Source organism: Rhinatrema bivittatum, chromosome 7, assembly GCF_901001135.1.
Source record: "Rhinatrema bivittatum chromosome 7, aRhiBiv1.1, whole genome shotgun sequence".
Classification (NCBI taxonomy): Eukaryota; Metazoa; Chordata; class Amphibia; order Gymnophiona; family Rhinatrematidae; genus Rhinatrema; species Rhinatrema bivittatum.
The window spans coordinates 87,010,775-87,024,928 of record NC_042621.1 but is presented as its reverse complement, the minus strand read 5'-3'; the positions used below and the strand labels follow the sequence as shown (position 1 = coordinate 87,024,928).

Here is a 14,154-nt window from a genome sequence, read left to right as displayed (position 1 = left end):
GGGGAAGGGGCTGGCAGCAAGCAGAAACTTTTTAGATAATTATGTGGTAGTACAGGAGTACTGTGTGAGCGTATGAGCAGCAGCACAATGACGGAATGTGTGTGTCAGAGACAGGGAGAGTGAGAGAGAGTGAGAGTGTGTGTGTGTGTGTGTGTGTGGGGGGGGGGGGGTGTCTTTCTTCCTGACACAGAAAGACACCTATAGACACTCTTTCTCTCTCTCAGTGTATGGGCATGTCAGAGAGTGTGTGTGTGTGTGTGTGTGTTTTTGTCACAGAGAGAGACATCCACACACACCCTCTCTTGGACACAAAGTCTGAAAGAGTGTGTGTGGGTGTTTATGTCTGAGAGACAATGTATGTATGTGACACTGCCTGGCAGTGTGGTTATCACATTACTTGGCAACTGGTGCAAGAAACTTTAATACCAGACCAGGAATCCAAGACAGAATTATGAGAGATGTAACCAGACATGGGGCAACCACCAACAGTGCCTAGGGGTGACAAAAACCTAAATCCATCCCTGCTCTATGCCCTTGTATTTCCTACACAAGTGATGTCACGTTTTAGGTGTAGATCACTTTCCTTGGACACAATTCAACCCTAAGAGGTTCTCAAAACTGCTCTCGAATCCCAGGGGCTGCCAGGAAGGATGGTGGAAATGAAGCGAGGGAGACGTGAGCATTCTTTCCTTCAGAGGCCCCAAGTCCCAGGAGCAGTGGGAGATGGAGATTATCAAAAGCTGAGACAGGAGAGAAACACAAAGGCAGCAGATCCATCCTTTACAGTTTACTGCAGAGCGCTCACATAAAAGAAGCACATTGTAAGGCGTGACAGCTCAGAGGTACATCAACTTCCTAAAACGGCACAGTCAGTGGCCGAACACTCAAATAATTAAATGTACTTTGGTCGGTCTGGCATTTTGGCAGCAGGTGTGCAGATCAGACTCAAGCTCCTGCCATAGGCAGAGCTGATGCGGGAGGGAGAAGCAGCAGAGTCTGTAGTCCGTCTGTACAAGCAGGGATAGGGGATGGCACAGTAGGCGTGATTGAGATGTTGGCCTGTGCCTTGCAGAGCCTGGGCCGCAGTTCTTGGAACACCGCAGGGGAGCAGGAGGGAGCGTGGCTGAACCACAGCGAGATGAAACAGGCGCTGGGACACTCCTGCAGGCTCCTCAGCCAGACCTCATCTCTTCAGTATTTTTTCCACTGGCTGCACATCAGAGCAGAGGGGACTGGTGCATGGCTGAGGGCACAGTGTGGGGGCAGAGGCACCTGAGCCAGGCAGCTGCTCCAGGGAGCCACAGGGGGGGCAAGAAAAGATGCCGAGTGCCTGCCGTAGCCAGAAGACAGGAACAGAGCTGATGAAGCATGAGATGAAAAGAGCCAGAAGCACTGGCGAGGCTCCAGCACAATCGCCTAAGCAGACAGGATCCTGCTCTATCACGGTCTCTCTTACCTGAAGCCTTTAATCATTCTGCGGCCATGAGACAGACAAGGCCTGGGGTAGGGAGCACATGGAAAGAAAAAAGCCCCTCCTCTAAGCAGCAGAGGAGAGAAAGAGGCCGCCAGAAAACGCAGCACGGTGCAGTGCGGAGGCGAGCCAGGACCCAGGGCTGCAGTTACCTCCCCTGCAGTCCCCCCAAGGTCTGGAAGGAGTGGGTGGGCTCAGGTAGCTTCTCGGATTTCCAAATGTTTAGTCTGCGACCGGGATGGGACTGTCGTACGCTTCCGCCGAAGCCCCCTCATCTGCTGCCTTCTTCCGAGCTTCGGGGGGTGGCCGGGGCGGGGGATTCTCCGGGGGTCGTTTTATGGTCTCTGCGACGCGTGGCTTTTCCTGGGCCTGTGCCTCGATGGGCTGCCACTCCTCCCCACGGATAGCGGCCTGGCGGAAGGAAGAGAGGCCCGAGGGGTCAGTAAGAGACCGGGGAGAGGGGGGGGGGGGCAGAGGGCAGCCACGGGGCAGGAAGCAGCCAGAAACACTTACCAATAAATAGATGAGGCTGGCAATGCCAAGGCAGACTGTGCCAAGAACCGTGGAGAGAAGGAAGCCTCCAGGCACCGCCAAGCTGGAGAGAAAAGGAGAGGGAGAGAGCCATGCAAATCATTCTCAGACACAGGAAAGGACAAGAGAGCAACACAACCAAAATTAAACAGCAAAGAACGGCGGCAGGGTCTGATGAAGACGCACGGAGGACTAAGCCGTGCCAGCACTACCAAAAAACCGTCAAACTCTAAATTGAGTCACGCCTTTTTGGAATTTAGAGGCCCTGTAGCTTGTACCTAAATCTGGCACTGGGTGGGGGCTGGGATATGGACACTGCCAAACTGCTAGAATAGTTCTGTGCACTGAAAGAGATTTAGTGAGGTTCAGACACACTGCCCGGGCCCTGATATGGAAATGGCGTGCCAGTGAGAGAGAAGCTCCCTGCCTCCCAGGTGCACAGACACACTGCCCTGGGCCCTGATACTGGACATGGTGCAGCAGTGAGAGAGAAGCTCCCTGCCTCCGAGGTGTGCAGACACACTGCCCTGGGCCCTGATACTGGACATGGTGCAGCAGTGAGAGAGAAGCTCCCTGCCTCCGAGGTGTGCAGACACTACACTGGCCTCCAATACTTGCTATGCTAAAGAGGACATAGTGAATTTATTTATTTATTTAAAAGTATTTATATACCATCATAACAATATAGATTGACCAAAACGGTTTACAATTGATAACAAAAATAAAATAAAACTACTAAATATCATAATCATAACTGTAAAAATATTACATAGGTAACTAATTAGCATAAAAATAATAAGTAAAAGTTGGAGAGAAATTCAATCAAAAGTAATATTTAAACTTGCATAATATATGCATTAAAATAAAATTAGCTAATAACAAATTATTAATAAAACAAGGACAAGCTTGCCACCTCACCCAAGCTTAGGGAGATCAGTCCCACCCATGCCCTCCCTGCCCCCACTCCTGAGGTGCAGAAACGGATCTGACTTACGCAGCGTGCAGGATGGCACGGACATAGTAATTCCTCGTGAGTGGACCGAAGACCTTCACCACGGGCGTCATGAACTTCTGACCACTGAGGGGGGGGGGGGGGGGAGAGAACAGAAAGAAGCAGGGATACCGCGTGTTAGCAGACGGCAGGCCCCTGGTCCTGCTAGGAGGAGGTTCCTCCAGCCCAGGCATCGAGGTTCATCCCATACAGAACGATGCATGCAGAGCGTCCTCCCGTTTCCCCCCCCCCTGCCCCAGACCGTGTGCCCTGGACACTCACCATCTCTCTAGGGTGGAGCCCTTTTTCCGCCTGCCTCTGGGGTACTCCAGGAGGCAGATGAAGACTCCGGCGGCTCTGCGGCGTTCACATTAAGGAACACATCCAGTCACATTCAGCTGCTCCCCCTCCGTCCTGGATACGCGCTGCGGGTCACAGGAAAATCTCCCCGTGAACGCCCGGGAGCCAGGACACAAGAGGAGGGAATCCCAGGGGACGAAGGAAGCGTCAGCACTGGCCCTGAGCTGGGGGGGTGGAGGGATCTCCCTCCGTCGGGCTTTGATCTCACATGAAGCTGGGATCTGGCAGCAGGAGGCTTCCATTTGCGATTACCTGGGGACTTCTCCCACTGTTTCATCTGCCCCCTAAGTCTGCTCACCGATGCGATGGTCTCGGGCCAGGGACCACGCATGGGGTCTCCTTCTGGAATCATAAGCCCTAGATCCGACCACTAGGTGTCGCCCTCCCCACCACCCCCTACCTTGGCAGCATCCCTGGGGGGTCCTTCCTCATGGCAGCACCACCAGAGCCACCGGGCGTCCCTGGACCCCCTCCCCTTACCAGTAAAAGGAGAGAATAAACCAAAGGAAGTGATGGAGAATTTGCAGGCTCAGGGAGTGCCAGGAGAGAGGGGGGGTTACACTACCCCAGCAGGAAGGAGGGGAGCTGGAAATGCCACCCAAGATGGGGACAGATGGAGTACGACATGTGGCAAGAGAGAGGGCGAGGAGACTAACCCCACCCTTCTGCCCCTGGGAGAGGGAAAATGAGAGAAGCGGAGAGACCCAGAGCAGGAAACAGGGGAGAGGAGCTGAGGAGCTCAGGGACCCTGGCAGGAAGAAACAGATGGACACCAAGTCACGGCAGTCCAGTCGTTCGGCAGGACAGCAGGGGAGCTGCTTCAGCAGTGCAGGGTGGCGGGAGGGAGGACATTCACAAGCCCGCACCGCCGTGTGCGGATGGAGGGCAGGAGGGGGAAGAGGAGGAGGCTGTCGCTGTCAAAGTTCCTTCTGAAGATTGGATGTGAGCGTGTCAGGAGTGGAAGAGAAGCCGGAGCGGCAGGGTGACCCCCCCAGAAGGAGGGAGAGCGCAAACTCACTGCACCGCAAAGGCAACGCTGGAGGCAGAGCAAGGAAATCACGAGCACCCCCCCCCCCCCCTCCTCGCGTGGATTCCTTCCCGAGAGGCGCAGGACGGGAGACGGCGCGCCACTCCTGGAAAAGGATACATCCCGTAGGCAGCAAACTCCCACCTTTTGAACTGGCCAGCGACCGCCACGATCCCGCCGGCTAGGAGAACTGAGAGAGAGAGAGAGGAAAAAGCCGTCAGCCAAAGAAATCTGGCATGTAAACCCCAGGAAATCAGCAGCCCCCCCACATCCTCACTTCTAGCAGCCGATCCCAACCGAAGGCCTGCAGAGGGCATTCCCCTTCGGGCAACCGCAGGACGCGGCGGCAAGCTAACCCCCAGCGTATGTCAGCTCTTGGAAGCGGGGACTTCGGTGCTTCCGGAGAGGAAAACTGCACCGAAAGTCCTTCCCTAACCGAACGAGTGCTGCCCCCCCCCCCCCCCCAGCGCAGCAGGATGGACGAGCGTGGACGTCCCTCCTCTCTGCTGAGGCTCCACCGGGGGCCCCCCCCCCCAGGAACGCAGCCTTTGCCGGAGGAGTCCAGTGTGCGGTGGCCCAGATCAGGAAATTGCTTCACGCCTGGCTCTTGTGACAGGAGGCTTTGCAACTTCTGCTTCAATGGTAGGGGCCCTGCAGTCCCCGGTCACGGAGGCAGCCTTCCCATCATTCAGAGAGCTGGTGAATCACCCAGTGCGGGCCAGACCCCCCCCCCCCGGCAGTGCTACCTGCTGATCTGAAATGGAAGGCATGCAGGGGCCAGCCCTAGCAGCGAGGGGGATTACGAGGTCCTAAGCCCCTTGCAGCCACCCCTCCCAGCACCGGGTGGGTGCTGGGAAGGGTGGCTGCTGGGTGCCACCCCTCCCAGATGCCACCCCTCCCCTCCCCCGGATCCCAGTGGTCCTCTTTTCTCTTCTCTGCACCTCCTTCCCCCTCCCCCTGGCCAGAGGAGCGCCAGACACCCCCCCTCTGCTGCGCCCTCCCTAACCTGCCTTGGGATCACTGCGCGTGTACCCCAATCCCGCAAATACCGCAGCGAGGGGGCCAGAGCTGGAATTTACGCTACGGACCTTTCCTATTTTAAAAAGCATGCGCGAAAATTATGCCATCTGAAGCGTCCGGTTACAGCTCTTCAAGTGAATGAGTGCATGACCTTAGCAGAGGATTTTCAAAGCAAACTTGTGAGCGTCTGCTCACTTGGGAAACACTTGGGAAACAATCAAGTCTGCGCACACAATGCCCACGCAGACCTCACCACCAGGGGGGGCCGTTTGAACAGGGCCCTCTCTGTGGCTTGACCTCTACCGTGACCCGCAGATCCTGCACAGTTAAACTCGCACAACTGGGAACAAGGTGCAGCCGCTGGGTCTGGATCTCTGCTCTCCTCCAGCTGATGGGGCAAAGAAGAAGGTAGGAGGAGAGGAGCAGAGGACCCAGTCAGAACAGGAAGAGGTTAGTGCCCAGAAGAAGCTGGACCACAAATCACAAGAGTGCGAGTTCAAAAACCAGGACTGGCTAAAAGTCTCCTTGCAGAACCTGGGTCACGAGGCAGCTCTGCCTTCATCTGTGAATCAGAATCAGGTCACCGGATCACAGGACTAAGAAGAGCTTCCCAAACATCTGTTTCAAAAGCCCGAAGTTTCCCCAAGGCAAACACCCAGCTCCAGAAAGAGCCTCGGCCTTCCCCAGAGACTTCCTGTTTCCTGATCCAGGAACAGAGCTGGGGAGGAGAGCAGTGTCAGTACAGGGGCTGGAGGACAGCCAGCAGCAAAGCTCTGCCTGCATACCCCCTCTCAGCCCCCAACACACACCCCCTCCCTCAAACAGCTCCCCGCCCCCAACATACACCCCCCCCCCCCAAGACCATGTTCCAGGTCACCTCCTCACTGAGCCCAGCTCACTTCTCCCCACCCCTCTACAAGCTCCGTTTACACTTCCACCCCCACACATACACACACAGAATCCAGGTTCCCCCTTCACCCAGCTCAGATCACACCACACAAACCCTGCTCCCCACTGATCCTAGCGCACACCTTCCCCCTACCAGTCCTGCTCACAACACCAAGGGGCCGATGCAAGACAGAGCACTCAGCCTAGCGCACAGCTTGACGCGCTAGAATAACTCCCCATGCAATAATGGGATTAGCGCATCCAAACCACGTGTCCAAACGTGCGCGTAGATAATAGCAATCGCCACATCTAAATGCCATGTTGATGAGGCTATTGGTTAGTACCCCCGATGTAAAAAAAAAAAAAAAAAAAAATCACCTTGCACGCGATGTTAACATTTTAACCCTGAAAAATTAACGCCAGCCCCGAAGCTGGCGTTGTCTTGAGGTGCCACAAGTCATCAGCAGAAAAGCAGAAAATACTGCTTTTCTGTGGTTCTTTCGACTTAATATCGCAAAACTAAGTAGGAGGAACCACAGAAAGCAGCAACGTTAAAAAGAAAAAAAAGTCTCGATGGCGGTCAGGTTAGGGAAATGGATGCTCAATTTACCAGCGTCCGTTTCCCTAACCCGTGGCTGTGCGCACTGCCTCGTTTCCTGGGCGCCAGATGCCAAGGATGCACAATTTTCCATAGCGCCTCCTTTTTAACGCGGTTGTTCATTCGCACATCGTATCGCGCGCCCAGGAGAGGTGGTTGGGTGCGCGTAGGAAAATCGCCTGTTTTTAGTGCATCCATATTGCATCGGCCTGAAAGTACCTTGAGGGCCCCCCCCAACACGACGTAGGGTGGGGGGCTCTCAAGCCTGAATGGAAATGAGCAGCCTCAGCAGCAGGTGTGGCTTCCAAGCTCCGGCCTGAAGTCCGTGAGTCTGTCCTGGAGGACAGAGGCTCCCGGAGATGCCACTGGAAGTGGAGGATGTTGGTGTATGAGGGACTGCAGGCCCCCCCCCCCCTCCTTAATGTGGATAGAGGGTGCCATGTGTTGTGATTTACAAGAACAGGGTGCTTGAGGACCACACCCCAGTCATGCCGTCAGGGTTTCCACGATAAATATGCATGAGATCTATTTGCATACAATGAAGGCAGCGCATGCAAACAGACCTCATGCATATTCATTGTGGCAATCCCAAAAACCTAAACACAGAATCATAGAAATGACGGCAGAAAAGGACCAGTGGTGCATCCAGTCTGCCCGGCAAGCTTCCCATGGTAGGAGCTGCCGCGCTGTGCAAGTTACCCCCATGTATCAGTCAGTTTTACTTGACGTGCTTTGCTTATGGACTTAACAGTAGAAGCAGTCCTGAGTTTTTTCCGTAACGTCTGCGCATCAGTACCCCAGCCTGTAAAAAAGTCATGGCTGGTGTTGGTTGTCTCTGCATCCAAATTTCTCTTTCCTTTCAGCCCCCACCTCTCTCCTTCAAAGTGCATCAGAAGCATGAAGGCTTATTGGTTAAGGGTAGTAATCCCATGCTTCTGTGCTGGTTACCCCCACGCTCATCGGTTACGCAGACCGTAAAAGTCGGAACCCTCGATGGTTGCTGTCTAAATCCAATTCCCCTTTACCCCTGCCGTCGAAGCAGCGAGCAATGTTGGAGTTGCTGACTAGGTTACGGCCCTCAAGGGCCGATTTTGGGGACCCATGTGCCAGCAGATCCAGGATCAGGAGGGAGGGGGAAGGGTCACTTACCCCCATCGGTCAAGCACTGGGGCATGTTCCTACTGAGGAGCGGAATCCAGTTATCAGATCCCGAGCGCCCCAAATCTGAGCATCAGAACTATCTCTATGGGCAGCGGCATGAGGGCCCAGAAACCCACTTATGGGGGGGGGGGGGGGCAGTGAGATTTATGGAAGAGTTTCTATTCAGTGGGGGGGGCTTTAAGGGGGAGGGCAGGGAAGGGTCACCTAGTAAGAAAGTGGATGAGCGCCTTATGCCTACAGCAAACTGTGCTCGCCAGACATGGCAGACGCGGAAAGGAGCTGAATTAGCACAAGTGGGAAGCGTCAAGGTTTTTAACCCTGGCCCCTGGCCCATCTTTCGCAAACATTCAGAGCCCCATCGTCATGAAGAGTCTCTCCAAAGCGGAGGCTCTCTCTCTCTCTCACACACACACTTCCTGCCATCATGCTTGGGTCAGAAGAGGCTGCAGTTCCTGGGGAAACAGATTGTAGGCGGGAGAGATTTTCTTAAAGTGACCGAACCATGAATGCAGGCCAAAGCGCTGAAGCCCTGACCATGGGCACCACCCTGCACTAATTCCGCGCACTTACCCGCTCGTTCGTCAACATGCGATAGGGCCCTAACGATAAAAATATCAAAACGCTGGGAGGAATTAATGGAAACGAGGGCCCGGTAGCGCAGAATGGGATAGAGTAACCCCGCATTACTGGGGAAATTGTTATACAGAGAGAGAGAGATAGTGTCACCGTATCATATACACCGCTGTAACAGGGCCGATGCAAAACCCTGCACCCAGCCGAGCGCACCGTTTAACCTGTGGTTGGATGCACGTCCACAACCCCTTATGCTATAAGGGGATTAGCGTGTGCAAAAACACATGTCCGGCCTCCCCTCCCCCGTGAAGCCATTCTCCCTCCATCCAAAAAAAAACCCAGTGTTCCCGAAGCACAGGCGTTCATTTTTGAGCAGCCTGAAAAGTGTACAGAGAAGCAGAAAATACAGCCCTTCTGTACTTCCTCCGACTTAATATCGTGGGCTTATTAAGCAGGAGGAACAAAAAGGGAGGAGAACATTAAAATAAATAAATAAATAGAAGTGCCAGTAGGTCAGGTTAGGAAACACCGAGCATCTGATTTCCTGACCCACTGGACAGTTGGACCTCTCTCGGACGCCCACTGCCAAGGAGGTGCTAGGGGCGCGCAGTTTCCCCTACCGCAGCAACTGATTTAAATATTAAATCGGGTGCCCCACAGAGGTCGGTGGGCACGCGCTGGGGGCGCGGGCACTCAGTCACAGGCACCTGTTTTCCCCGCACCCATTGCCTGTAAGAGGGGACACTTTCAACTCGGGGGAGGGGGGTGCTTTTACTTCCACAGTCAGAGGAATTAACTGTAAATGTATTTATTTATTTACCGACATTTGATCTAAGGTATCACCTCGGTTTACATTCGTTCAGGTACTGTAGGTATGACTGATGAATTTCTATCATTTGAATCAACCAAAAGGTACCAACCAACAAGTCCTGTTGATCTGTACAATGCAGCAGAGACTGCTCTGTAGTAATCAACTCCTCTTGTGGGTACCTTTGGTTGATTCATCAGTCGTATCTCATCTGCAGTTAATTCCCCTGACTGTGGAAGTACAAGCACCCCCTCCTCCCCCGAGCTGAAAGTGTCCCCTCGTACAGCGCTGTGTAAATATATATAAATAGCATGACACATAGACTCTAGGCAGAGGCGCTGGCCTCGCTCTGCTGTATTTCTGGCATTTGGATGAATGCAGGGGTTATTCTGTCTCATAAATGACAATTCCTCTCTTGTGGAGAGGAGCGGCGGGGGGAGATTTTCGCTGTCTGAGCAGTTAGCAGGCGTGGCCCAAGGCAGCCACTTGTTCCCCTTCTCACTTCCTCATTCACAGCGGAGTCTTCCAAGACTTCACGTTAAGAACCAGCGAAAAATGCAAAAGTGCAAAAGATCTTTTCCCGAGCCAGCCACGTTATGCTTAAAATAAAAAAAAAAAGTCTTCACTCAGGAAATACTAAGAGAAGCGGAGCCGCAGCTGGCCGAGGGCAGGATCCGCGCACAGCTGGATGACCCAAAAGCAGCGGTTCGGATTCCGCCACATGCCGGGGGGGGGGGGGGAAGTAAGGCTCGACCCAGCCCGCAGCCCGGTCCCATGCGTACTCACTCAATCCCGACGCCAGCGCCTGCTCGTTGGCCCACATCGCCCACTCGATGCGCCCCATGTTGCTCGCTGCCTGCGCCCCGGCTGCGGCTGCACTCTGCGCGCGATAAATACCGCGCTCGGGGATGGACGCAGGAGGAAGGTCCCGGCTGGGGTTCAGCCCTCCCTGCCGACGTCACGTCCTGCCTGGCGGCTCGGGTCCTCCCCGAGGAAGTGAGTCGTTATTGCAAGGAGCAGAAGAGAAGGAAAGAAAAGGAGGGCAGATAAGGAACAAGGAAGGATGCGCTCGCCAAGGAGCGCTATAGCGTTAAGGACGGAGTTGTGTAAAGCCCCAGTGATTCCAAGCTGAGAGGCTCCCTCAGGGCTGGGTGCTGAGCTCTGAACTGGCAGAGTGCTGGGGGCTGGACGAGGGTTTCTGCCTTAGGATTCACAGTTCACACACAGACACCCCCCCCCCGCTACAATGGGGGAGGGCAGAGGTGCCAATCCACAGAAACACTTAATACAGCGCCTATACAGTATCCTGGGTGCGCTGGTACCTGTCATTTCAAATGACATTTGAAATGACAGGTACCAGGAAGTGGATGGTTCCCCCCCTCCCGAAGCAAGGCGCAGGGTGAAAATTAAAACAAAAGGGAATAAAGTGTTATATATATATATATATATAAATACCTTGTCACTTTCCGAATCCCCCATCTCCACACGGGCGGGTGGGCGTCCGTTCATCCAGGCGGCGGGAGCCGGCGGGTGGGCACGCGTTTGATCCAGGCGGTGGCGGGAGCCGGCGGGCGTGCATTCATCCAGGCGGAGGGAGCCAGCGGCGAAAGCGGCCTCCGGCAGCCCCCGCCGGCAGTGAATGAATGCGCGCCTGTGTACGCCCGTGCGATTTCGGTGCTCAAGGCGTGACATCACGACGCTTGACGTCACGGCATGTGACTGCTTTGAGCGCCGAAATCGCACGGGCGTACACAGGCGCGCATTCATTCACTGCCGGCGGGGGCTGCCGGAGGCCGCTTTCGCCGCCGGCTCCCTCCGCCTGGATGAATGCACGCCCGCCGGCTCCCGCCGCCGCCTCGATGACCGCACGCCCGTCCGTTTGGAGATGGGGGATTCGGAAAGTGACAAGGTATATATATATATGTATGTAACAACTTTACGCTGCAAATGTTAGTATATATGGAGGTCGTCCATGGTGCAGTCCGGTAGGTAGCTGTTCGAACACCACACTAACACCAGGTAGAGGGTAGGCGGTAAACTAACAGGTTAAGGACGCGGCAAAATAGCGGGTTACAAAGTATATAATCTGAGCGCGCGTCACAGTATCGGAGGGGAATAGCTAATTCCTTCATTAAATAGCTAATTCGTTCATTTACACATGATATACATGCTGCGTGCGGAAAAGGTTACGGGTCGGTTTCAAGAAGCGCTAAGGAAGCGTGAAACTGCAGACTGTATCGCAGGATCGCCCTACGCGTCCCAATTGTGCGCCCACAGCGAGTTAATCTCCAACCGCACCTTACAGCATCGAGCTGAAAGTGCGGGAGAGCCCAGGCACCTCTGCTGGGCGCGCGATTCTCTATTTAACGGGCCGATACAGTAAAATAGTGGGAGAGCGGGCATAAAGGGGGTAAAGCTAGCGCGTCCAAATGCCGGCTCCGTCGGAGCGCACTGTACTGTATCAGCCTGTAAATGAGTCTGGGCGCTAATAAGGAGGCGCTAGGGACAACAGCGGGAACCTAGCACTGCCTCGTTAGTGGAAGTGGCGGCTATCAGCGGCTCCAACAAGCCATGCTTAATTTTACCAGCGTCGGTTGTCAAACCTGCTGAAAGGTACGGCAAATGGATGCCAGCAAAATTGAGCGTCCACTTTCAAACCCAGGGACCGATTTTTTTTTTTTTTTAAGTTGGGTTTTTTTTTTGGGACCTCTGACTTAATATCGCCATGATATTAAGTCGGAGGGTGTATAGAAAAGCAGGTTTTTCTGCTTTTCTGTACATTTACCCCGGTGCTGCCTATGGTTAATGCCTGCCTTTGGGCAGGTATTAATTTCTGAGAGTAAAATGTGCAGCTGCTTTTCTGTACACCCTCCGACTTAATATCAGCGATATTAAGTCGGAGGCCCCAAAAGTAATAAAAAAATTAAAATTTAAAAAAAAAAATTTAAAAATCTGCCCGCGGGTCGGAAGACGGACGCTCAATTATGCCGGCATCCATTTTCCGAGCCCGTAGCTGTCAGCGGGTTCGAGAACCGATGCTGGAAAAATTGAGCGTCTGCTGTCAAACCCGCTGACAGCCGCTGCTACTGTAAAATAGGAGGCGCTAGGGCCGCTCGCCAGCTCTCCCGCGCATTTTTCTGTATAGGCCAGTGTATAAGATGTAATAGACGAGCGTCAAAAACGCACGGCCAAACAAATGGGTGCTAGCCCCAGCGCCCCATACTGAATCGGCCTAAGAGTGATTAAAATAAAAGAGGAGGAAAGGAAGGGGAGGAATTACAAAGCGATAATGAGTCAGGTGAAGGGACAGCGTCAGGGACAGGGCTCAGGTTCTGGTGCTGCTCAGGTTTCATGTCGGGCCTGGTGGCTGACGACCACGCATTTTCCATTTCTCCTCTTTCCCCCAGAATTGTGGAGAGTTTTTCTTGCTCATTCTTTTGTGGGAAGTCTCAGATTTTCTCTCTTAGTTTTGGGAAATGCGCATCGCTGACCCCTTTGTATTTTGCACAGCACAGGAGGAAATGCATTTCCGTTTATATTGCTCCAGTGTTGCACTGCCGACAGAGCCTGGCTCAGAGGGGGGAGAGAGAAGGAAGAGGGGTGTGTGTGTGTAAGAGGAAGGCTCACAGACCACGATAGGCTTTTGCCATTGCATCTCGTGTTGCTTGAAGCAGGTGCATCTGCTCCTGCCTTGCTGGGCTGCCTGGAAAACTTACATGGAGCCTTGCCAGGTTTTTTGGCTGGGGGAGGAGCGGTGTGAGTATAATGTGATGTCAGAAAGCGGGAAAGTACAGCAGCGCCCAGCAGAGAGTGATCGCTGCACTGCCACATTCCTGGTGCACGGTGATGCGATGCTCCTCGCCCCGCAGCACTGAACCAGCAGGTTACACCTGCTCAGGGAGGGCACCACACCCAGCCCTGACCTCTTTCTTTATGGCCGAATGGGTTTAAGTCGGTAAAGCTCAGCCGGTGGTCACTGCCTTCTCTTTAAAGTTTAAGGACGTCTCAGACTACTCGTCCAGGTGCAGAGTCAGCCGGTACCTTGCGTCGGCTTTACAAAAGGCACCTGGCCCTAAGACAACTGCCCCAGCTCCAAAGCAGCCAATTCTGCCTGGAAAATGCATGTGCAAAATAGGAAGCGCAGATCTGAAAAACCAAACTGCCCACATTATATACTGACCCTGCTCAAAACCCAGGAAGGCTTCCTCTCAATCCGGCTAAAAGTGCCGGCACGATGGAGGCCTGCCCAAGGAGCAGGGGCACTGTGGAGCCCCCATCCATGGACCACAGGCACGATGGAGGCCGGTGCAATAAGAGGTGCAGTAGAGCCGGCTCTCCCGACGCGCGCCCAGGCACCTCTCCTGCACGTGCGATTTGTATTCAAATTAGGCTGTACGCGAATAAGGAGGAGCTAGGGGACACCAGCGCCTCCTCATTAGCAGAAGTGGCGGCTGCCAGCGGGTCTGACAACTGACAATTTTGCTGGCATTGGTTTTCGAGCCCTCTGACAGCCACGGGTTCGGGAAACAGACGCCGGCAAAATTGAGCGTCTGTTTTTGACCAGAATTTATTTATTTTTTGGTACCTCCGACTTAATATCGCTATGATATTAAATCAGAGGGTGTTCAGAAAAGCAGTTTTTTCTGCTTTTTCTGTACACTTTCCCCAGTGCTTTCTATGGTTAACGGCTGACCTTGGCCGCACATTTTATTTTCAGTATTCCGGG

General features: G+C 53.9%; 1 protein-coding gene across 1 annotated transcript; it reads right to left on the bottom strand.

Annotated features, from left to right (window-relative positions):
* Window positions 1-772: 772 nt before the first annotated feature.
* On the bottom strand, window positions 773-10,381 carry LOC115095234 (cytochrome b-245 light chain). Its single transcript, XM_029608634.1, has 6 exons — window positions 10,215-10,381; window positions 4,501-4,570; window positions 3,276-3,350; window positions 2,997-3,080; window positions 1,985-2,066; window positions 773-1,882 (listed from the first exon to the last, which is right to left on the bottom strand). Exons 1-6 carry the CDS (start codon window positions 10,270-10,272, stop codon window positions 1,694-1,696), a joined length of 558 nt encoding a protein of 185 aa, XP_029464494.1. The 5' UTR covers window positions 10,273-10,381; the 3' UTR covers window positions 773-1,693.
* Window positions 10,382-14,154: the final 3,773 nt, after the last annotated feature.

What these genes read in the sequence shown, in the direction of transcription:
- LOC115095234 (XM_029608634.1), bottom strand. Translation starts at nt 10,272, where the DNA reads ATGGGGCGCATCGAGTGGGCGATGTGGGCCAACGAGCAGGCGCTGGCG. An exon ending in GGCTCCACCCTAGAGAGATG is followed by an intron (nt 3,081 to 3,275) that starts GTGAGTGTCCAG and finishes CCCCCCCCTCAG; the next exon opens with TGGTCAGAAGTTCATGACGC. An exon ending in CCAGCCTCATCTATTTATTG is followed by an intron (nt 1,883 to 1,984) that starts GTAAGTGTTTCT and finishes TCCTTCCGCCAG; the next exon opens with GCCGCTATCCGTGGGGAGGA.